Source organism: Epinephelus lanceolatus, chromosome 21, assembly GCF_041903045.1.
Source record: "Epinephelus lanceolatus isolate andai-2023 chromosome 21, ASM4190304v1, whole genome shotgun sequence".
Lineage (NCBI taxonomy): Eukaryota > Metazoa > Chordata > Actinopteri > Perciformes > Serranidae > Epinephelus > Epinephelus lanceolatus.
The window spans coordinates 7,503,107-7,525,876 of record NC_135754.1 but is presented as its reverse complement, the minus strand read 5'-3'; the positions used below and the strand labels follow the sequence as shown (position 1 = coordinate 7,525,876).

General features: G+C 40.7%; 1 protein-coding gene across 1 annotated transcript in view; it reads right to left on the bottom strand.

Moving 5' to 3' along the window:
• ca10a (carbonic anhydrase Xa) overlaps positions 1–22,770 on the bottom strand; it is a 379,419-nt gene that overhangs the window by 1,048 nt on the left and 355,601 nt on the right. The window contains exons 8-10 of the mRNA XM_033611814.2: positions 14,809–14,881; positions 4,947–5,101; positions 4,478–4,652 (exon numbers count right to left, since the gene is read on the bottom strand). Of these exons, the coding sequence (XP_033467705.1) occupies positions 4,478–4,652; positions 4,947–5,101; positions 14,809–14,881 (403 nt within the window). The remainder of the gene's footprint in view (positions 1–4,477; positions 4,653–4,946; positions 5,102–14,808; positions 14,882–22,770) is intronic.

The following is a 22,770-nucleotide window of genomic DNA, read 5'->3' as shown; positions in this document are numbered from 1 at the left end:
CTGTTCTCACCCCACCCACCCTTCCCCTACATCATATTTCATCTTTAGCGATAACATACAATTCAAAAGGAATGGCACTTGAGTGAATGTGGCTGGCTGGGTGGGTGGGTGGGTGGGTGGTGTGAGGGGTGGCGGTGCCGCTATGTTTCAAGTGGCAGCCTTGACAGAAAATTATACCCAAAACGTGGAGGTGCCAAGAACACAAGTAAATATTGTAATTTGATAAACAGGTGTCTTGCTGCTATGTGAAAGATTTATTGGAGTGCTATGAAAATAAGATTTCCTTTCATCAGGTGGTGAAAACGAAAAAGTAAACACACACATATGCAGAGCATGATTAGCTCCCAAACCTCCCTGATTTCCCATTCAGTTACCCTGATAATCACCTCTCCGGGGAGGGGAGGAGTGTGTCTTGTTGCTCCTGCTCTAAAGGTTGACCTTACACAAATCACCAGAGACGTATTTTCCCTTTTAATGAGCAACCCCCCTCCCTCCACTCCTCTGCCTCCCCACTTCATCATGAAGGTCTTTCAATCTCTGAACAATTAAATAAGCAGGTCTGTTGTTGTGTGTTTTTTTTGGCCTGCTCTCTGAGGCTCTCTGGTGAGTACATTTGTTTCAGGATCACGATGGTGTGAGGTGGGTGAAATCTCCCCACGACCGCTGCACAGAATAAGAATTTAAAGGGAGGGTGGTCGAGCAGAGCAGAACAGAGGAAGAATAAGAGAGAGATACAGACAGATAAACAATCATGGTGTGTGTCGGCCACAGTACAGTAAATCCACAGCACAAAATAAAAAATAAAAAAACCAACAGAATGAATAGCAGGGACTGGGGCTACCTCTCGCCTGTAGCGTATTTACGCTTCAGGAGTGATATTCAACATTCTGTGCAGCAGTTGCTCACATATATATTGGCTGAAACAGAGTAGGAGAGATGACAGACTGCAGCAACACCTCCCAGGTTGCAGTGAGCTGTGACAAGCCAGTTTTCAGATCTGTCAGTCAGGGCCAAACAGGTGTTCTGACTGTCCAGCCATCTGACTTTCTGCTGCCTGTTTTTCTCCCCCTCCTTCTCTTTAGCACATCAATCTGCAGTCTACATTATCTCAGCCATCAGCTGAGTCCCAGCTCAGCGCACAAATTTCATATTAATTTCATAAATTAAAATGGTGAGCACAGATAGAGCAATAATCTCCTGGTATCAATGTGGATGTTGAATCTAAAATAAATTACATCTGGGTCATTTGGGAGCAATATCTACTCTTTAGATGAGAGTTTGATGAGTAATAATTTGATCACACTTGCTGACAGAACACTCTCTCTTGCCAGTTGTTTGTTCGCAGGATGTAAATAGTTAAATAACTGCAGGAAAAGATTTGAGTTTATTAAATGAACACCTCTAAAGAAAACTGAAGTGAGACCTTCCCTGCAATGGGTTTGAAATGGTTGCAACAACTATGTAGTTTTGGCCATTATATCAAGCCAGCTGTATTTATTTAGCCCCATATCACAAATCACAAACTTTCCTCATGCGGCTTTACATCTATCCTTGGACCCTTGATATTGGTGATAATTATTTCTAAGGTCTGGATAGGATGACATCACTAAAAGAAGCCAGATGGTCCCAGAAACACGAGTAGTTAGACGATCAGACAACAAACACTCAGGGTCATAGAGGCCCGGAACTGACACAAGGCTGTAATACCTGAGTCAAAAAACACAACAACTGACTAAACAAAGAGTCTTAAATTGAGTATTAAAATGTAGTGTAAAATTCTAAAAAGAAATATAAAATGTTGTTTCCTCCGTTCAGCGTACAACCAGTGGCTAATCTTTTTTTTTAACCCTTTTGCTTTTCCTCCAGTCAGTCGATAAAATAAATCAAAACTAAATGTAATGTGGTAAATTTTACTCTTCTATTTATCTTTCACCGTTCCCACTCCTTAACCTTTTTGCTTTGGCACTTATGTAATGATTTCTGAGCATTCGCCTGCTGGCTAAAAAGCTTGAGCTTCTCTATAAAAGTACATTAAAGGGATAGTGCACCCAAAAATGAAAATTCACCCATTATCTACTCACCCATATGCTGATGGAGGCTCAGGTGAAGATTTAGAGTCCTCACAACAGTTGCGGAGATCCAAGGGGAGAGGGGGTAGCAACAAAACTCCACCTAATGGAGGCTTATGGCGCTCCAGATTCAAACGTCCAAAAACACATAATTGAAACCACACGTACACGTGAACGTGGTGCACAGAGCGGCAGTTAGAGCTACAGGCTACAATGAGGCTAAAAACAGAGTTCAAATGACGTTTTTCCAAACAACTTTTTATGTCTGGGCTTCAGGACACTTGGATCACTACGGACGAGCAGTTTGTGGTTTCAGTTATGTGTTTTTGGATGTTTGAATCTGGGGCTCCATAAGCCTCCATTAGGTGGAGTTGTGTTGCTACCCCCTCTCCCCTTGGATCTCCGCAAGTGTTGTGAGGACTCTAAAACACCTGAGCCTCCATTGACATGAGGGTGAGTAGATAATGGCTGAATTTTCATTTTTGGGTGCACTATCCCTTTGAAATGGCAGCAGTACGCAGTACAGTATATAGATAATTAACATTATGTGTGCCCTGGCTGATGTTGACTTTTTTTTCAACTCATTATAGTTCGGTATTACTCAGTCGTGTTTACCCGGTCTTCAATTAGTCCAAAATGCAGCAGCAAGAGTTTTAACAAGGTCAAATAAGAGGGAGCACATTACCCCCATTCTTGCCTCCGTACGCTGGCTGCCTGTTATCTACAAGATACATTTGAAGATTCTGATGTTTGTCTCCAAAGTGTTAAACAGCCTCGCCCCCTCTTACATCACAGAGCTCCTATCCTCATATCACACTGTGAGAGAACTGAGATCGTCTAACCAAAGACTTCTGTCTGTCATGAGATCCAGGACTAAAGGCTTTCTCTGTCACTGCCCCAAAACTCTGGAATTCTCTTCCTCTCATCATCCGACTCTCCCTCACCACTGAAATTTTAAAAGTCATCTTAAAACACAATTTTACTAACCAGCCTTTAATTGTGCATAATGTGACTGCCTTTGTTGCTGTTACCGTCACAACGTGGTGACAGTACAAAAACAACAAGGACACAGTTTCCTGCTAAAGGTACATTAATAACAAGTAATGATATTTTATCATTGCTGATGATTACTGTTATTATTATTTTATTGCTATTATCACTCAAATATTTGTGTTTCTCTTCTTCCTTTTTGTTTTGTCTTTCTCGGTGTGTGCTGTAAGAGCACTTTGGATCAACTGTGTCTGTGTGTAAAGTGCCATATAAATAACAGTGACTTGACTTTTTCCTGAAAGATGGCGGCAGCTCCGTGAAAAGGTCGGTGCTCAGTGGTTTTGGCTACTAGTTTTCAGGTGAGCTGGCTTTCCTTTTTATAAATTATTTGCAGGTTTAAGGAAATTATGCAAATTTAAAAGATGCACCACAGGAATGTGACACTGTTTTTGTTTCATTTTCCTTGTGTAGCAAAGAGGGACTAGGCTCTAACAGCATTATGAAACCCTGTGGTGCACAATGACATTAAAGTTACCTCAAAGCTCAAAAAGAATAAAGCTTTATATTTCTTGTTACTCTACATTTAAATTACTTGACTCAATATATTGTGTTTTTGATGTTAGTGCTGTTCAGTTCAGTCGCCGGAAGAAAATGTTGGCATTTCTGCAAAACACATGTATGTTATAGGTATATACGTGTCATAGCTACGTATCTTACAATTCTATGACTTTATGATGTCATGATTTTATGACTTTTTCTGATTTGTTCCATCTTATTTATTCATTTAAGATTCATGGTTTTGCTATTATCAGTGGGTTGTGGATTTGGTGGAGGAAAACTATGGTAAGTTCTATTGTATCCACAGTGCCACAACTGGGTGGCAGTAGATTCTGAGGCAGTGTGGGTTGTACCCAGCACAGACAATACCCGCCAGAGGTTAATGCTACAGAAGACATTCAGTTAAGCCCTGTCTGTTGGTGAGTCTGTGCCCGTTGGGAATTATAGGCTCTGACTGTTAATGACGTCTGACGGCCTAAACTGTGAGACAAGAAAAAATTACCACCTAGAAACTTTATTATTACTCAGCTGTAATGTAAAGTTCTACCCAAACTCAAGTGCTTTAGAAAATCTGGCTAAACTGTTGGCTTCTTTACAGCCTCCCTGATTGTGGCCAACTATGAACATAAGACCCATGTTGTAATAAACTAGAATTTTCCCTTAGAGGAAAATTTGTGATAATTGGAAGTGTGCAGATGTTATGAGTAATATGGTAATGCCCAATGGAAATAGAGATATGCCTGCAAATTAGATCTCAGATATATTCTATATCAAATATAAATAAATATGAAACAAGAAATGTCAGTAATGAGGTGACGAGAGGGTGATTAAACAGCAGCAGGGTGAATTATCGTTTCTACCTCGGTACTGGAGCTTCTGAGCCCTGTTGTTGGGGCAGTCTTTGCCCTGCATGCTGAAGTTGATATTAGTGCGGATGCAGCGGTTGTTCAGAGGCTGGACCGGGCGAACGTTGTCGCTCATGCTCAGGAAGATCTGAGATGGCTGGTTCTGGCTCAGCAGCCGCAAGGAGTGCATCTTAAAAGAAGGCAGATACAGAGACAGATGAGAAGAGACGCCGGTTATAAGTTGACCAAAGCGTCATGAAAATGTGAGCCAGGCATTTTGATTCACTGCATTATTTTCCAGACACTGTATGAAGTATTAGACAAAAGAAGAGCTGGGAAAGTGTTGGAGTAAAAGCCTCAGTGCTGGGCTGACATGTTTCACAGGCAGAACAATAGTTAGAGAGAAAATCCTTGGCTGAGACAGACAATCTCCAGTGAGTTTTGGGAGTTATGTTTCAGGTCTGGCTTGGCGGCTGAGGCTCACCTGCATGCGTGTGAGGTACACCGGCTTGTTCATCAGGATCCATGTGGCGGTCTCAAAGCATGGAGGGATGGTCATCGATCCATCATATGTGATAAAACTATTTGTCTCTGGGTAAATCTCCTCTATGTTCAGGCCGGTCAGTAAATACGCATCATCTGTAGAAAGGAAAGCAGAAAACAAAAACAATAAGGGACTTTTAATGTTTCATCAGAGGATACTGTACTGTAGTTTTGATTTGAAGTTGTGAGCTGCACAAAAACAACATAACAGAAAGAAAAAAGCACACTTGTCATCAGTTTCCTAAAAGGATTATCTTCAACAAAAGAGTATTGCTGTTCTTTTTCCTCAGAGAGAAGACAGAAAAGTTTTCTTGTTCTTTCTCTGATCATCTTGTGTGACCCCTTAGATTTTTCTTGGGATACTTTTGAGGCCCTGACCCCAGGTTGGAAACTACTGCACAAAAGCATCAGCTAGCCTAGATCAAGTGCAATCTGCTAATGGGTGGCTAATAGATGGGACCTTAATATTCAGATCGATCGTATGTTTAAAATGTTTCTTACAGGAAGATTGCTGGAAAAAACAGTGGTGGAGAGTGACGAAACAAATTTATTAAAGTACAGTTTTTATTAACAAACTAGTCCATACCCATTGGTAGCTTTGTCACCTTCTACCTATGCCAATCCTCAATGCCTATGTGCAATTTTACATAGATAAACCACGTCAGTGAGTAGAAAAACGTGGGACAGACAGAATGACTGACTGACAGAGTGACACACTGACAGTTTCCGTGATTATGTACAGCATACCATACCATGACTTAGTCATACCAAAAATTAGAAAGAAAAAACAAAAACATTTGTCCATGGGGGAGCCACAGCGATCGGTCGCATTTTAGCCATTTTTAAGCATTTTTCTGTTGTTATAGCGCCACCCAGTTGCCAGTTAGAGTTAAATTTCTCCAGTCACCTTGAGGCGTCCTGTTCTACATATCTACCAAGTTTAGTAAAAATCAATATGGCCGTTAGTTCTAGATAAGAAATTAGCTCTCTAGCGCCCCAATTTTGTTTGATCAGGTCAATAATGGAGGGGTCCCCTCAGATTATGTGTGGTCATATGCCTACAAAGTTGCGTGGTGATCAGTGAAACCCTTAAGATGTTATACACCTTTATGTGATGAGCCGCGCCCTCCGCAATATTCATTGCCTTATAGAAGCTCAGTTTTAGTAAGTTTTCCAACTTTTGCCAAGAGGGAACTTTAGATATTGGTCCCTAGATTATGTTCACCGAGTTTCATGCAGATCGCTCAAACTTCCTAGGAAGAGATCGATTTGAAGTGTTTTTCCAAAAATTCAAAATCTATATAACCAGAAGTTATGGGTTCTTGAGGCAAATTTGTTCCTCATGAGGAGAGGCATCTCTTTGCAAAGTTCCATGTCTCTACGACATACGGGACATGAGATATGCCCATTCAAAGTTTGCAATTTCAATCAGTTGCTATAGCGCCCCCCTTTGGCCAATTGATGTAATATTGCTTCATTTGCATCCTCCTATGACCCTCTACCACTGTGCCAAATTTCACATGGATTGACCAAGTCAGTGAGGAGAAAAACGTGGAACAGACACACCCACAGACACACAGACAGAGTTTTTGTCATTATATAGTAAGATTTGAGGTACTTGTAGGTTACTGGTTCGGCTGTGAATCACGAAGTAGAGGGGTTCCTGGCTCTTGCAGTCTACATGTTTAAGTGTACTTGGGCAAGATACTGAGCCCTGTATTGCTCCCAATGGCTGTGCTATCAGTTTGTGTGTGTGGGAATGTTCATCTCATGGAAGCCCAGAGTCCTGCAAAGGTCTGATTTTCAAGACCTGCCCCAAACCGGAATCACGACATGCAACACCGCACCCCCATTGCCTTAGGCACACATGACCAATTTGTTTTGCAACAGTTCCAGTATTATATTTGAAAAAAAATGTAATTCAAGAATTACAATTTAAATGAATATTTTTTGCTTATTCCCATAAAATTGAACATCACATCTCCACAATTAACGTGCCTGTTAGTAACGCGCCTGACTGAAGCAGCTCTTATATTCCAGCTGGCAGAGAAGACAGAGCCGGCACACAAACTCAGCAGTCAGAGGATTAAAACGTTAAAACATTTAATTCAATTATTATTGTTCTCTTTTTATTTTAATATAGTTTAGATACCATTAGACCCGCATGTCCTTTTTTTCACTCAGAACCAAACTGGGAAATAAAATTAAGACATGATACCACCTGCAAATCAATTTTTTTGTGGATCACCTACCAGGTACCCATGATTACCCAACCCAATGTGTGTGTAAATAGGGTGACAGTGCTTGTGTTGAAAAGAGTTTGAGTGGTCACTTTGACTGGACAAGCACTATCCAAACACAGTCCATTTACCATTGTTTTTTTTTTTATTTTCTTGAGTATTTCTATTTTATACTTCTTTATACTAAACTATGTACTACGTAATAACTAATGTCTTTAAAGAAAATACTTAATAACTACATTATACTCTTTATAACCTTTCTACCAGACAGGGCTTTCATGGGACTTCCTCCAATGTGCAAGGTTTGTGGAAGGGTCAAATACAGGACTTCCGCCCAGGAGATGGGGTCCAAGTCCCATACAAAACCAATACTTACCAACTCATCTCTGATGTTTTTCTAACACCACATCTTCTTAGTGCTAACCCCAAAGACTGTGAAACCTACCAAACTGGTAACGGCCACTGAATAGGCTGATAACAGCCTTCTAAACCCACCAATAGATCGAACAACAATGTTTATTTACAGCAACTTCTCGGTAGAAAATCCTCATGTCACATGCATAAAATCAAATGCTGCTGAGCAAACACTGCCTCAGTCAGTTAGATCTAAAAGAGGCAAACCTAAATAAAAAAATCAACATCAGTTGAAGTGTATACTATATGGACAGTTGAACCCGTTATATTAAAGCCACCAGACTCCATTGATAGATACAGTCATTTTACTTAACAGTTACCACTTAGCTACTTGTCTACCACAACGTCAAACACAGCATAACTCACACTTACACTGATATTGACTTTGTTCCAGGTGGTTAAAATACATTTTGTTGTGGCCCTGTCCACAGAAGTTCCTTGTTTAGCTTCCTTGCCGGTAGATTCGGTTTATCAAAGATGACAGCAAAACAACAACTAAGCACAACAGAAATGCCATATTGGTCGAAAACCAAAGTGTTTAACTATGTATCTTTAAACGTAAATAAATAAGTTTGCCGGTTTTATTTATCTCAATTTTCAACCTGGAATTGATTGCTGTTGTTAGCACGATATCATAGTTCTTTGGTCTATAGGTGGAGCAGGCCCTTACTGACCCATAGCTATGAGGCTTATAAGCAAGGGTTAATGCCCGATGAGGTGTCCATCATCAGGAATTAATGGACGATGCGAAGTCCATTAATTCCTAATAATGGACACCTTGAAGGACATTAACCCGCTTATACCATGGTCACTTACCAAAGAAATGAATATTAAATCAATTATTTATGCTTTAATGTGTTTTACAGTTAAAATCAAGAGTTTTTCACAAGCCACAACTGAGCGGACTATTTAATCTCTGTAGTTCACAGACGTTGCCATGGAAACCCACTGTGGCCGCAGCGTAGAGACCATAGAGACTCTGATCAGTGAAGGGAAGTGAGATGAGATGATGGCTAAATGTTACGTGATATTACTCAGAAGATGATTATTTAAGAAAGCCAGTGCACTTCTCTGAACAGAGGGACAGAGGGATGTTGTATGCTGTAAAGCCCTGTGAGGCAAATTGTGATTTGTGATATTGGGCTTTATAAATAAAATTGATTGATTGATTGATTGATTGATTGACTTCTTACCGCTTGTGTGTTACAGACTCTGGTGGTCAGAAAATGATGTGCAAAAAAAACGTATTACTTTCATGATTCATTGGCGTTAATTTATAGGCCCAAGAAAATTTGTTTCAAATAATCAACATCCAAATAGTAGCATAGTCAAAATCATTTTTATTTGCAACAAATAACTCATAAACATGTAGTAGTCGAGATTAAATCATATAAACACATTAACGATTGTTTCCTATTTAAAATTAAATACTACATTACCATTAATAGTGAAATTTGAAAGTGATATGGGTATGTCCATCATAGTGGCATTTGAAGAACAGAGATTGACAGATTGAGCACTGCTTGTTGGGACATTTGGAGACGACAAGATGTTGCTCCAGTCTCGTCTCTTCTGCGCTGACGGAGCCCAATAAGCCTGCAGGCTGCTCTCACACCGATGTCCCGTGACGGTCATGATCTGACGAGTTTCCAGGCTGGCGTCAGAGAGCCGACCTACAGGTGTGCGCCGGAAGCTGTGATTGTAGACCCTCGACTCCTTGTGCCGTTTCTCCCTTTTCTTTTCATTCTCTAACCTCTCTTCTTCTGCTTCCCAGTCATCAAAATGATCAAATTCACCAAATAAATTAAAGGAAATGATAAAATCACTCATGATGCCCGTTGTAATCCGCTGCCTCTGCTCTGAGTCTCCGTTGCTATGGTTACAAACTAGCAGTTGAGCCAGCGCAATAATTTAGAACCTGTCATCAGGCAATTTGACCGGAACGTCTTTTTAGCTGTCCTATAACACTTTTTAACGGACACCTTGCAGCCAATCAGAATTGAGTTTTCACCCAGACCATGGTATAACCACAGATAATGGACACTATATGGGCTGATGCAGTGGTTTAGCCAACACATTGTGACCATGTCACATATCGACGCATGGTCATGGACTTTCCACGTTGACAGATGACATGCAAGGTACCCTGGATGTATTGGTTGTTGACGTTCTGGGACGCCATGTCAACTTTAGCCTGTTACATGCTGTGTATTTTCAAAGTACACCTCCGTTTTCACAGGAAATGTACAGTTTGCATACAGTCTCCTTCACAATAAATGCACTATGTCGGTACAACAATGTGAATTGCCATTTTTTACTTCAATAACAAATTACATTTGATGGTTACATTTAGCCAACACATGCGCGTGGCTGGGTTTAGGCAACAAAAGCACGTGGTTGGGTTTAGGAAAAAAGAACAGGGTTTGGCTTTAAAATCATACTGGAAAGGAGCAACCGCCTCCCAGGTAAAAGTCGATGGTTGGTGGACCCATTCGCCACCCCTCCCACCACAACACAACACCAGCAACAGGCTGTGTACCATGCCAATGTAAAAGGACAGCTTTTTCGATGGTGTCTGACACCAGAATACACTGCTCAAGTGCCGGTATTTGATGAGTTCAGAATGAGACCAGGTTGATTTTGCAGGTTCTGACCAATATTCACTCTCTCACTCTTGGGCTCCACCAATGCCTGAGGTAGCTCTTTGGCTGCTAAATGCTCCACTATGTTCACCAGCTAGTGTCTAACTGTGTCTGTCTGCTGTTTGCTGCTGGGCAGGCAGTGTACAATGGGTTTACCAGAGCTTTTTCACTGAAATCAGCTGCTGCTGTGGCAAAAAATGAGTCTATGAGAGCTGTGAGAGTTATCCAAACAGTGAAGTTGTGGGCTGGACAGCTAAAAAATGAGCTGAAAGTCATTATAATTCCCCAGAGGTTCAATCACTATGCTTTCACATTGTGATTTGATATGTTGTTATTAGAAAAATAGAAAAAAATGTCTGCTTCAAATGAACCTAGAGTTGAGATTTTCCTTGTCAAAACAGTATTGTTGCTGCATGTATGGCTTTCATACACATTTTACTATACAAAGTATGAAAGTCTGATTAATAGAAATTTTCTGATTCTGTCTGAGAGCCATTCAGGACTCTGATTCATAGAGTGACTGCTCTGCATCAGCATGCATAGCAGATAAAGCTGTCTCCCAGCCTGTATCTTCACTCACTCCCTTGTTCCCTACACAGTAAGCACTTAATGTTCAGGGTATAATGAGTAGTTAACTGAGATACTGGACACATTAAATCATAATACAACATCACTGAGAGGCATACTTACACATCAATGTGGGATACTTAGCAGGAAGTAGTGTACATGCCAGTAGGACTACACTCTTTGTACCACTGGAGGAATTTCTGAGGGCAATATATAGATATACGTTCTAATAAAATGCACTGGGTAGCATAAGGAGTCTTGTCAGACAGCTGTAGACGCAGACATGTTGTTGCTAACTCTCTCATCACAGACCTCGTCTGGTCACCAAAAACTGGGTGTTTTCCTCAGAGGCTATGAGTTTACCTAATACATCCTCCTCTTTAGTGTGCGGGCTGTAAACTCACCACCCACTGCTCATCAAGCACTGAGCTCATCTTTCATAACCCATTTTTCTCACTTCTTATTTCACATATCATTTACTGTTCTGTGAATGACAGGCTGTTGGTGTTACAGCACAAAACCTCTTTTATCCAAACTGTCTCCACTGTCAGGACGCTAATTAGACAGACAGCAACTCTCTCCCTCTTCCTCTTCACACTCCAGTAACACGCTCTCAACAACTTGTCATCTGTTGGGCCTCCGTTGACAAATGGACTGCCTATTGTAATGAGGTCACCGTGGTGGACCACTGCAGCTTTAATTCTAATTCAACTGTGCTTTGCATTACTATTAAACACTGCATCCTGTAAATAGAATGAAAAGAATATTAATTTTTAAAAACCTAATAAGCATGATAGGCTTAATTTGAGAAAATCCCCATAAAAAATCATCTCTGATCCTCTCTGCATGTGAAAAGCAGCAATGCTGCTTATCTTTGATCATGTGCTTGAATATAATTATTCTCTCTCGATGGTGTGTATGTGCCTTTGTGTTTGAATGTGTGTACATATGTGCTATAAAAAAAAGCTGGCACCATTACTGGCTGAGGGATATGCCTAAGGACTCATAAGCATGAGGGGGCGGTGTGTGTGACTGTGTATGCATGTGTGTGAGTCAGCATGTGAGAGACAGTGTATCTGAGGGAGTTTTGACAGCTGTCAGGATCCATGCTCCTCTCCAGCTCCTCCAGCTGGACCCTGAGGACCCCCCCCCCCCCACCCCTCCGACTGCCCCTCGCCTGAAGCCTCCTGCTCCGCCTGGTGCCTCCGAGACTCCTCCCAGCCACAAGAGGTCAGTGTGTTTATCCAGCCACGTACTGCTCCCCCCATTAATCCAATTATTTGTCTCTTTTTTCAAGCTAGCCTGGGGCGCTCTCCGTGCCGATGCCGCCTCTCCAGTATGGCAGGCTGGAAGAGGGAAACCTCTGGAGAGCTGCTGTCGACTGCTGCCTAACTGCCTCACCAGCGGCTTCCTCCGGCTATCAAGAGTTCCCATGCAGCCATCTCACCATCCCCATCCTGCTGCAGCCCTTCAATAAGTAATTTGAAATGAAATAATGATGCTTTCGGAAAAATACAATTTGAGTGTCGAACAGTTGACCGTTTGTTAACCCTCCTCCCCTGAACACCAATTGTACAATCATAGCTTAGCATTGCATTACATTTAGCTGACACTTTTATCCAAAGCGACTCACAATAAGTGCATTCAGCCAAGTGGGTATTAGCCTAAAAGTGCAAGAATCAAGGAAGTATATCAACTTCATCAAATATGCTGATCTACTTAACACCATAACTAGGCATGGCTGGCCTGTAAAGCTCTTGATTTTGCAAAATGTCGAAGCAGCCTGCTTACAGTGATTAGACAACCCCCTTTGTCGGGGACAGATATTTCGACAAATATTGGTAAAACACTTTAGTGTCCCAATTTTCAACATTCACCACCAAATTGTCCTGGTTTCTACCACAATTAAAATAATAATAATAATAATAATAATAATAATAATAATAATACAATTATACTTGTTTTTAGTGCTTACATAGACATTCATCATGTTCTGTCCCACTCATTTTACCTAACCCAATATAAAAACAAACAATGCACCATGCATGTAAATTCAATCCTAATTTGTCTGTATGTGTGACATCAATCAATCAATCAATCAATCAATCAATCAATCAATCAATCAATCAATCAATCAGTCAATCAATCAATCAATCAATCAATGTGTCATTGTCAAGGCGGCTGCTGGCCTATGATGCTTGCAGCTTTTTCTGACTGAACCTAGTAGTGCGCTCAATGGTTAGCCGTCATGTCAAAGAGAAAGCTGGTCTTTTCAAAAGAGCTCCAGGAGGCTTACTTCTTCCTTCATAGAGTATCCAGTATTTAAAACGCTACATTCTGCACATGCTGCAAGAGTAGCCTTCAATTTTGATCACACATGGTGAAATGCTGATATAAAGGATCATATCAGTATGGCAGAATAAAAGCAGTGGCTTCAAACGTGACAAACGCTGGTGACAGCCATCTGAAATGGGTAGCTCAGGAGGGGACCTTTGCCTGCTGTCTGGTAAAACATAACCAGAGCTCTCCATCCACAACTGGTATTGTGTGTTAAATTGTTAATTTTGGTGGATTTTAAAAGACGAGTCCTTCTTCTGATAAGGCGCTGTCCATGGTGTTGAAAGGTATGCTCTTAGGCATGCCAAGCACTGAAATAACTGACCCTTTGCTTGGACCTGCCCCTCAAATGAAGACTGGCCAATCTTACCACTGGCCGGCTCTGACAAGGGTCCAACAACAACAAGGCTGTGCTGAGACTCACATGCAGTAGTTTCAGATTTCATTCATTTTCAGGCTGGTTTTATGGATTTCAAGCTAAGCGTTGTGCCTGGTACACACTGTGAATTAATGACACTCATTACCTGGAGACGTTGGAAGGATACGTTTCCTCCCCGTTCCAAAACAAAAATCAAACCCTGAAAAGTGTATGGTTAGCTAGCTAGTTAGCTAGCTCATGAAGGTATCCTACTGAATGTATACTCATGCTGCTTTTGCTTTTTAATGATTATAACACTGAATAAAGGCCTACCCTGCTCTTTAGGAACCAATGAAGAGAAGCAGAGAAACTTTGCTGATTTTCAACCAGCTGTGTGTCATCACAGTGTGTGCAGATGAACGTTGTTTGGCTTCCCTGGAGCTCCCAGCCCATTTGCTGGCAGAGGTCCGGTGGTTGGCGGCACAGATGGAAGCCAAACACCGCTCATCAGCACACACTGTGATGACACAAAGCTGGTCGAAAATCAGCAAAGTTTTCATTTATAGTCTTTGTCTGTCCTGGATGCTACTATGTCAGAGCTAACATTAGCGACTCTATCCTGCTCTATTGTATTTGGGGAAGTTTACACTCCAACAGCTCCACCAAGCTCATTATTTCAGATAGTGTTATATTATCCAAAAAAAAGTTAGTTAAAAGTAAAAAATTACTTTTCTTCATGCTAAAACTGTTGGTATGATAAAACAGATGCTGACTTTCAGCCTGGATAAAGGCCTCAGTCTCTTAGATTGATTTCTTGTATGCAGCCATCAAGTGCATATTTAAGAACCCTTTGCAGGGCTCTGGCTTTAAAATGAGTCAGCTTGAAACACTGAAAGGTCAGCTGGAGACATTTTCCAAATGGCTCATGAGGCTAATGTTAGCTCAATTAGCTAACTAGATACAGCTGACAAAATCTTCAAGCTTCAGTTGACAAAAGGTGATAGTCATAGGGCAGAGATGGGAATCTCCTTTTGTCCACCTCCGTCTGAAAATAAAAGACCCATTACTTCTAACATTTCTCAGAATTTTCTGTAGCAAATCTGTAACTGTTAGCTCTGTAAACTGCCATCTCATGGTCTTGCAACAGTAACTGAAGGGGACAAAGCTTAGCGAATGTTAATTGGTGCTTTAAGCTTATTTTGTAGAGATGTTCAGACATTGAGATTACTGCACATGGACACTTACTTTTATATGTTATTCTTGTGATGGTGTCTCTGTTCAGCATACGATTCAGGAATGAGTTTGACGTCTCAGCAATCTGGATTAAAAGAGAGAAAGAGAGAGGAAAAAAGGGGTGAGGTTAAAAATAAAAAACAGGACATGAATTGAAAGCCCATCTAAAATTAAACTCAACTAAATTTAATCTCCTCAGTTCAGTGCTTTAAAGGATAATGCAAGTGTGTTTTTTAATCTATCACCTTTAATGCCCATGAAATGTCTAAACCCACTGATGTATTTTGCACAGTCAGACACTCCCACACTCTCTTGCACTGCTGCGTTGCCTTCTGGAAAACAAAGGCCCCCACTGTTTTCAAGAAACCATTAAAAACAGCTCACAGACACACACTGCTGCCATGACAAAAAAGAATCCATCTTCTTAAAGAGCTAATACATCTGCTCCTAACATTACTTTATAATGGAAACAAGTTTTATTATAACAGAGCTGAATGGGACACGATTATTGCCAGTGACTCTGCAACATGTTGTCTTCCAATCCACAGCCTTATTTTGCCTCTTCCCTTGCACTAGGAAAATGTGCAAATGCATATTGATTAGAAATCTAAAACTAACCTAAGACCTGTCTTTGATATGCTCCCTGCTTTACCCCTATCTGATGTTTTTTTTGCCTCTTTGCCTTGAAGTAACTGAACTGTAAGCCTGTTTTTACCCACTGCTCCTAGTCAGGCAGGAGTGTTTTCTACATTCTGCTGCTGCATCTGGGTCCTTTTCCTTGTTTTCAAGAACCTAACTTGTGACAATCACTTTTTATTTCTTTTCATTCAACCCTGTCCCCTAGAAATAACATTTACATACTAATTTGCCAATACACTTTAGGGAAATAGAGATTCTGCCTTAATTATGCTCAGTGACAAAAATGTTTTTGTTAAAAGGAAATGCTATTTATCTTTAAAGCCTGCCCGACACCAAATGACTATTTAACTAATTTCACTGCTGCAGACAAATTTCCAATGTTGTTGCTGCAGTTGGTGCACGCTCCCCTGATCGTGATCGTTTGGTGTAAGGTGGTCACAAAACTCATCCGTGCTGTCTAAAGTCAGTCTTTTTCTTGCTTGATGTTCCAACAAAATTAAACATGTTTAATGGTATTGTGAGTTTTTAGACTTGGCTAATGCAAATACTGAAGTTCAATGACATAAACATTGTCAACAACCAATAGCTGTGCTCCCTCCTGCACCAAATAGGATGCAGCAAACCAGGTAGACAGTAAACATGGAGGGGACTCCAGGAAGTCACAAGAACCAGGCCCCCAGGAAGTGCACCAGGCTTTGAAGCCAATTTTTGTAGTGGCCAAACAATGCAGTTACAACTTTGGGATGTTCCACATTATGCCATTGGGCCTCAAAAGACTTTTCCCCATAGACTTACATGGTGAAAAAGACATTTGTAAATCAGTAGATACATTTTTTTGAGAATACCCCGAGAAATGACTCATTTCACTATCAGGATTTGATCCATTCAGTTGGATAACATTTGGAAAGTTTAGAAGACCTGCAAGATTTAATAATTTCATCCCCATTCAAGCTATAGGAGCGCTAGACCAGAAGCAGCCAGCTTGACCAGCAGGAATCTCTAGTGCGCCTCTATGATGCGGAAGCAGCGCCAATCATGCAGGTAATTTTATAGGTGGCAGTTGAACCATTTCGGCTTCATGTGCCACTGAGCAACTTTCATTGGAATGAACAGGTCTCTTTATAGATTTATGGCAAGAATGTGAACAATTCTTGCTTCTCTTGTACTGTGGAAAATGAGGAGAAACTGATGCAGTTGTGAAGGGAACAAGAGTCTGTGTTTAATTAGGTGTGCATCAGATCTACCAACCAGCACTTAATGTAGTGAGAAATCTTCATTTTTGAAACTGTTCACCTCTTATTCCCATGCTCTCCTCCCACTTAAATAACACAGTTTTGTATGGAGGTTTGTATGGAAATCAAGTTTATCTTCATAGATTTTATTCATGGCGAACTGACAAGAATACTGTCAACATATGATCCCTTTTATCTTGTGTTTCTAGAATGTTTTCCACCAGGAGCAGGATGGGAAATAACCTCTAAAATACTCTAGTCAAATGGTAACCCTGCAAGAACCTTAGTCTAATCTTAGAGTGATTAACTAAATATTTCACACTGTCTTTAGATGTGAGAGGGTGTGAGACATTAATCCTTTGAAAGTCTTTCAACAGTCTTCTAGTGTATGGTAGGCCTAAGTTGTAAGTGTTAGGGATAAGGTGAATGGTGGTCTAATAAAGTTTTGTCTAACAGAAAGTAATGGTGAATTTCATTTTATATGTTATTTTTGCATACATTTTTGCATGCATACATTACACTGAAAAATATTCTTATTAGTATTGTAATATTGATTTCAGCCATATGGCCAAGTCCTAGACATAAGCGTTGATGTTAAAGAGGGTGTTAACAAAGAACAACTAAACTAAATTCATGTTCCACAGTGAGTCTTAGAATCAGCCATCTGGCTCGCTGCTGTACAAATGGTTTTTCTGCCGGCTTGTAACCAGTTGTACCACATTTTACAAGTTTCCCCAACAGTGTACGCTTGAAAGAACAGCAGATAAGCATTAGGATATCATTTCTTTACAAGAGCAGTGGAGGGTAATAGGACTGTTAGGCTGTTACAGAGCACGCACCTACAGTAAGTGTTCAGCTAATTGGGGAAAAGGGGGTAGTGATAATGGAAGGAACCTAACATCACAATAACACACTGACTGCTCTATGATGTAATTGGTTGGGAGCTGTTTATTGTGTGGATTTTGCATTAGCTGCCCTGGAAACATGCTGCTAATGACAAATAAAACATTTACAGTCATTGATGATAGCAATCACATGGCAGAAGATTATAGTGAGTCCACTTGATGCAAATCAGCTGTAGAGTTGGACTGGTAAAATTGTTGCTTTCTATAGTATGTGCACATGGCAGCTGCACTGCTGGTTGGGGAAAGGTTGCATTTAGGGCAAGTAAATGACTGAGAGGGGCATGGTAAGAAATAGGCAACTAAAACATATACAATACGGGTGGGTGAAATGGTATACATCAAAATACAGTAACTGTAATAAATTCAATTAAGAAATGGTTAAAAATAACCATACTATACCTAATTACTTCATCACAAACAAAGAACCAACATCCTCTCAAGACAATACTTACTAGGATTTACTTGATATTACGACGCGGCCACCTTTACAATTTTCATCCCGCTTCCAACTCTCGACAAAACTCAAAATGGACGATACTTTTCTAACAAATATTGCACTTGGTGAATTTCTGTCATTTGTGACTGCAATTGTGGCATTAATGCTCATTTATACTCCCTTCATGTACATAAATAGATACGTTTGCATGTACGTGTCCTTTATGTTGGTATAAATAGAGCCAAAACAGGCGTTAGAGGGCAGAGTCAAATGTTTCCCATTACAACAAACCAGGTAACGGTGGAGGAGGCCACTATATTGTACCTTTAAACAGAGGTAGTGCTGTAGACGGAGGTGGTCTGTGCGGCCATTATATACATCCTGACATGTGGGCTGAGAGTTCTTTTCACTATATTACAAATTTGTTCCGTTCCACCATCATTAAAATTTCTTCATCGTCTCGGCAAGTGTATCTTGTTTGAACTACGCTACACTGCTTCCATGATCTCCGGTGTTGCTGCTCTGTTAAGTCCATATCTGTAAGCTTTCAGAAAACTTTCACAAGTACAGATGAATTTAATGCAGAGTACGAACAGAAGGCTCTGTCTGTCTCCGTATCTAACATTCAGCCTAAATGAGCTCTTACATGGATGTGGTGGCACTGTATCATAACCACCACAGAGCCCCACGAAAGGCACTGCCAAAACTGCCACAGAGGAAGACAAGAGCCATCTGTTTTTGGCTGGACCACAACAAAATGTTTACCAGCCCTACAAACGTGAAAGAAAGCCTATGAGGTCATTATTAGTCTCCTTTCACTGCTGTCTGATGTTTTAATATAGTTTTATTTTGTCAGCTGGTACAAATGTGGTTGCAAACGGCAGTTGCCATTTGTGAACACAGCTCTACGCAGTTCGCTGAAGTTGGAAGGATATTAACAGATTCTAACTTCTCGGATCAATAATTCATGAGTAAAAGTTAAGAGTAAAACAACACCTCTTTCCAACTGAAGTAAGTTAAACACTGAGCTTCTGCCTAATTTTAATCAAAACAAGCCGTCCTCCGACCGTCTACAAAGTGCAAAGCCAAAAAGAAGATCTACTATAAAAATATCCAATAACTTCACTCTTAAACAGTGCTGTGCCACCAAAGTCACTTCAAACATCAGTGGTCTCCTTCTGGTTATACCCTAACATAACAAAAATAACATAACAATTACTGTAAAGTAAAAGCTTCAAGGTTCCCAGAGAACAATAATTTCAAGTGTTACAGGTTTCTATATTTGCAACTTTACTCTCCACCTTCATTTCTCACTATCCTGAGAGGCAGCTGGATCACAAGATCATGTGAGAATCTTGAGATCACACGAAATTCCAGCACTGACTTGCTTTATTTGGTAACTAATGTAATAATAGTAGGAAAAGGTAAATCACAGGTCAGAGACAGAACACAAACTAAGGTCTCCTGCATTAAAGGCAGACTCACTTTCGACTTTAAGATTCTTGCTCATTCACCACCCTGACCTCCACACCTATACTTTCCACCTCACTACATATTGAGTAAACTACCTCCTGCAGTAGCACTGAATGTACAGCCTGAATGTGAAACATTGTGTGTGGAATTTTCCAATATGGGAATCATTTCCTGGGATAGAGGCCTGGGTAAAATATAGCAAAATTTCTTGACAGTCATTCTTGCCACCATGACGATTCAGTGATCTCTGTCAAAGACCACTGAGACTTGAGTGAAAATCTACTGAAACTACACTGAATTAACTGCTCCCCAAAAGCCATAGAGCCCTTTTAATTCCTAACTCCACTCTTACTCTGCTTGACCGACTCCATTGTTCAGTGCTTCTCAGACTGCTCCCACTTCTGAGACATGCTTGCTAATAGCTGAAGGAAGCACCTCACACTTCATGTCCACCCCCGCGCCCTTCTTTGACTCCTCTCTGCCTTCCTCTCCACTCCATCTATCCCTCACTCATGCTCGGTGGACTTCACAACTCTAATTGTCGGGATGTCTTTGGGCGAAGTGATTAAAAAGAGATGTGCTCGTCCTCCCCCTCCCCGCTCTGAAACTGAAATTACTTAGTCTTTGACCTGTTCCCTGTGCTCTTCAGGAAGGCATTATCCCTTCACCAGCCATTCATGCTGCTCACTAGTTTTTCTGTTCTCTGTCTCTCTCATTACATCTTCATTTCTTCTATTCCAGGAATGCCCTGGAATAGAGGTGTGAGAAAAGTACAAACCTAGCACCATAATGTTGATCAGACACAACCACTAGACATATCGTGAAGATTCACATATTTTTTTTCCTGTTGCGTCAACTGACAATCCAATGAGTGAATCAATGAGTGAAATGGCCTTGCTTAGTGTCTCTCCATTGTGTCTGTGGTTGCCACGAGGTCCCCACGTTGCTGCAGTCACCCACTGATGTCCTTGATGGTGCCTCACGACTCCACGCCTAGAATGGGGACACTTCCTGACATTCTGAGTCACAGCAATGGGATCGGAAATCTGACAAGGCCTTGGAAAGCATGAGTCACTGAAAAGTGAGAAAAACGAGCTCCTGCTCCGAGAAAGATGTGGCTAATTACCACCTGACTGCTCAGTGCTACTACTGAAGTGTCTGACCTGGTGAAACATGATGAAGACAGAAGGAGAGACATTAGCGGAAGACCAGTTGGAGTGCAGCTGCATGTGTGTGTGTGGGTGGGTGGCAGGTGAGTGCATGTATGTGAGCGTTATCTTTTTTTTTAATTTTCTTTTTTTCTCCACATGTGGGCATTAACAAAATGGTCTTCCCTGTACTTCTCTACTTCTGAATTAGCACAGCAGTAATGTATTTTGAAGAAATCACACTGGATATCTAAGGCCTAACAAAAAGGGATCAACATAATTACCAGAAAAGGGTTCAGAACCCCTGCTGGTATAATGAAGAATTCTTTTAAAGCTAATATCAAAGCTGCATTGGAGAGATTTGCAAGTTAATGACCTCAAGCACTGCTTTTAAATCAAAGAAGTTGTTGAAAAATTGGTGTGACCAAGTTGGAAGAAAGATTTTCCTTTTCTGACTGCTGATTACACTACAATTAAATTTGGGAAAATGGAGCAAAGGTATGGTCTCATTTGGCTGGATTAGAAGCCTGTACCTGTTTCTGATTTAGACAAATTAAAAAGTTGGAATATAAAGCTTCTGTATGCAGCTTTTTTATAGTGACTATACTGTGTAGAGCCCTTGTCCTGATTACCCTTGAACAAAGAGGTAGCTAATAGGTATTTTCAAACCAGAGCAACTTTTTCATAGTTCTCTGGACCCCACTTTTTATTGTGTCTGCACCACAAGAACTAGGAATGATCATAGTTTTTAGGACACTGTTTGACGGCCTTTTTAAACTCCTATTTCAACATAAGTGGCATAAGTTTACACTGGTGGGTCAAACACCTGCCAATGCAATACTGGCAATTGCCATTAGACGAAAAGATATTTAAATTATTTGAATGAATCATAATTAGCATATGAATTCTTGAGTTATGGCCAAAAACATGTTTTATGAGGTCACAGTGGCCTTGCCCTTAAACCTTCAACCACCAAATTCTAATCAGTTAATTCCTAGGTCCAAGTGGGCGTTTGTGCCAAATTTGAGGAAACTCCCTCAAGGCCCTCTTGAGATATTTCATTCACAAGAATGAGACAGATGCAAAACAGTGACCTTGACCCTTGACCACCAATATCTAATCAGTTCATTGTTCAGTCTAAGTAAAAGTTTGTACCACATTTGAGAAAAATTCCCTTCAGGTGTTCTTCAGATATCTTGTTCACAAAAATGAGAGGGATGCAAGGTCACAGTGGTCTTTGTTGACCAAAATCTTATCAGTACATTGTTGAGTCCAAGAGAATGTTTGTGCCAAATTTGAAAAACAATTCTTTCAGGTGTTTTTGAGATATTGCATTGACAAAAATGAGGCAGATGAGGTCACAGTGACCTTGACCTTTGACCACTTAAATCGAATCAGCTTATCGTTGAGTCCAAGAGGACATGTGCCACATCTGAAGATGGAGATATCCCCTCACAAGAATGGGATGAATGTATGTACATACAGATGAATGGACAACACAAACTCATAATGCCTCCAGCCACGGTTATCACCAGCACGCAGGTTAAAAAAAAGCCCTTGAAGGTACGTAGTTCTCGGTGGAGCTCTCCAGTGGGCATTTCCTCTTAGGAAGTACCCAGAACTGTTTGGTCCGAAAACACTTACAGTGGGCACCTCTGGGTCTGGAAGTACAGGTCTTGTTAATTTTTTTGCATCTGCTGGGTGACTGACAGTTGTATCTCTTTTAATTGAATGATCAAAACAAAAAATTGTATTAGAAAAGATATAAACCTAAAACATAAGTAAAGAAGTTAAATATGGCTCCTGAGTTGCATTGCTCTACATCCAATAACTGAGCTTTTTCTTATGTGCAATGCATACAATGAGTGGGAGCATCAGACTACACTTTTTAGAAAATGAATAAAGGGTTTTGAATTCACTTCAGCTGATTTATGACTGACTGTCTTTTTCTCCACAGCAACAAGTATTCAGAGCCATCTGTCATGGCAAACTAATGGGGGCAAAAAAACATGCTCTCTCTGAAATAAAGCTGTAATAAGCAGAACTGGTGGGATATGTTTACCTGCTACATTATCAGAGTGACTCCTGTTTTTCTGTACATTGAGGCATCGGGATGACAAAACATCACCACAAGGCAACTT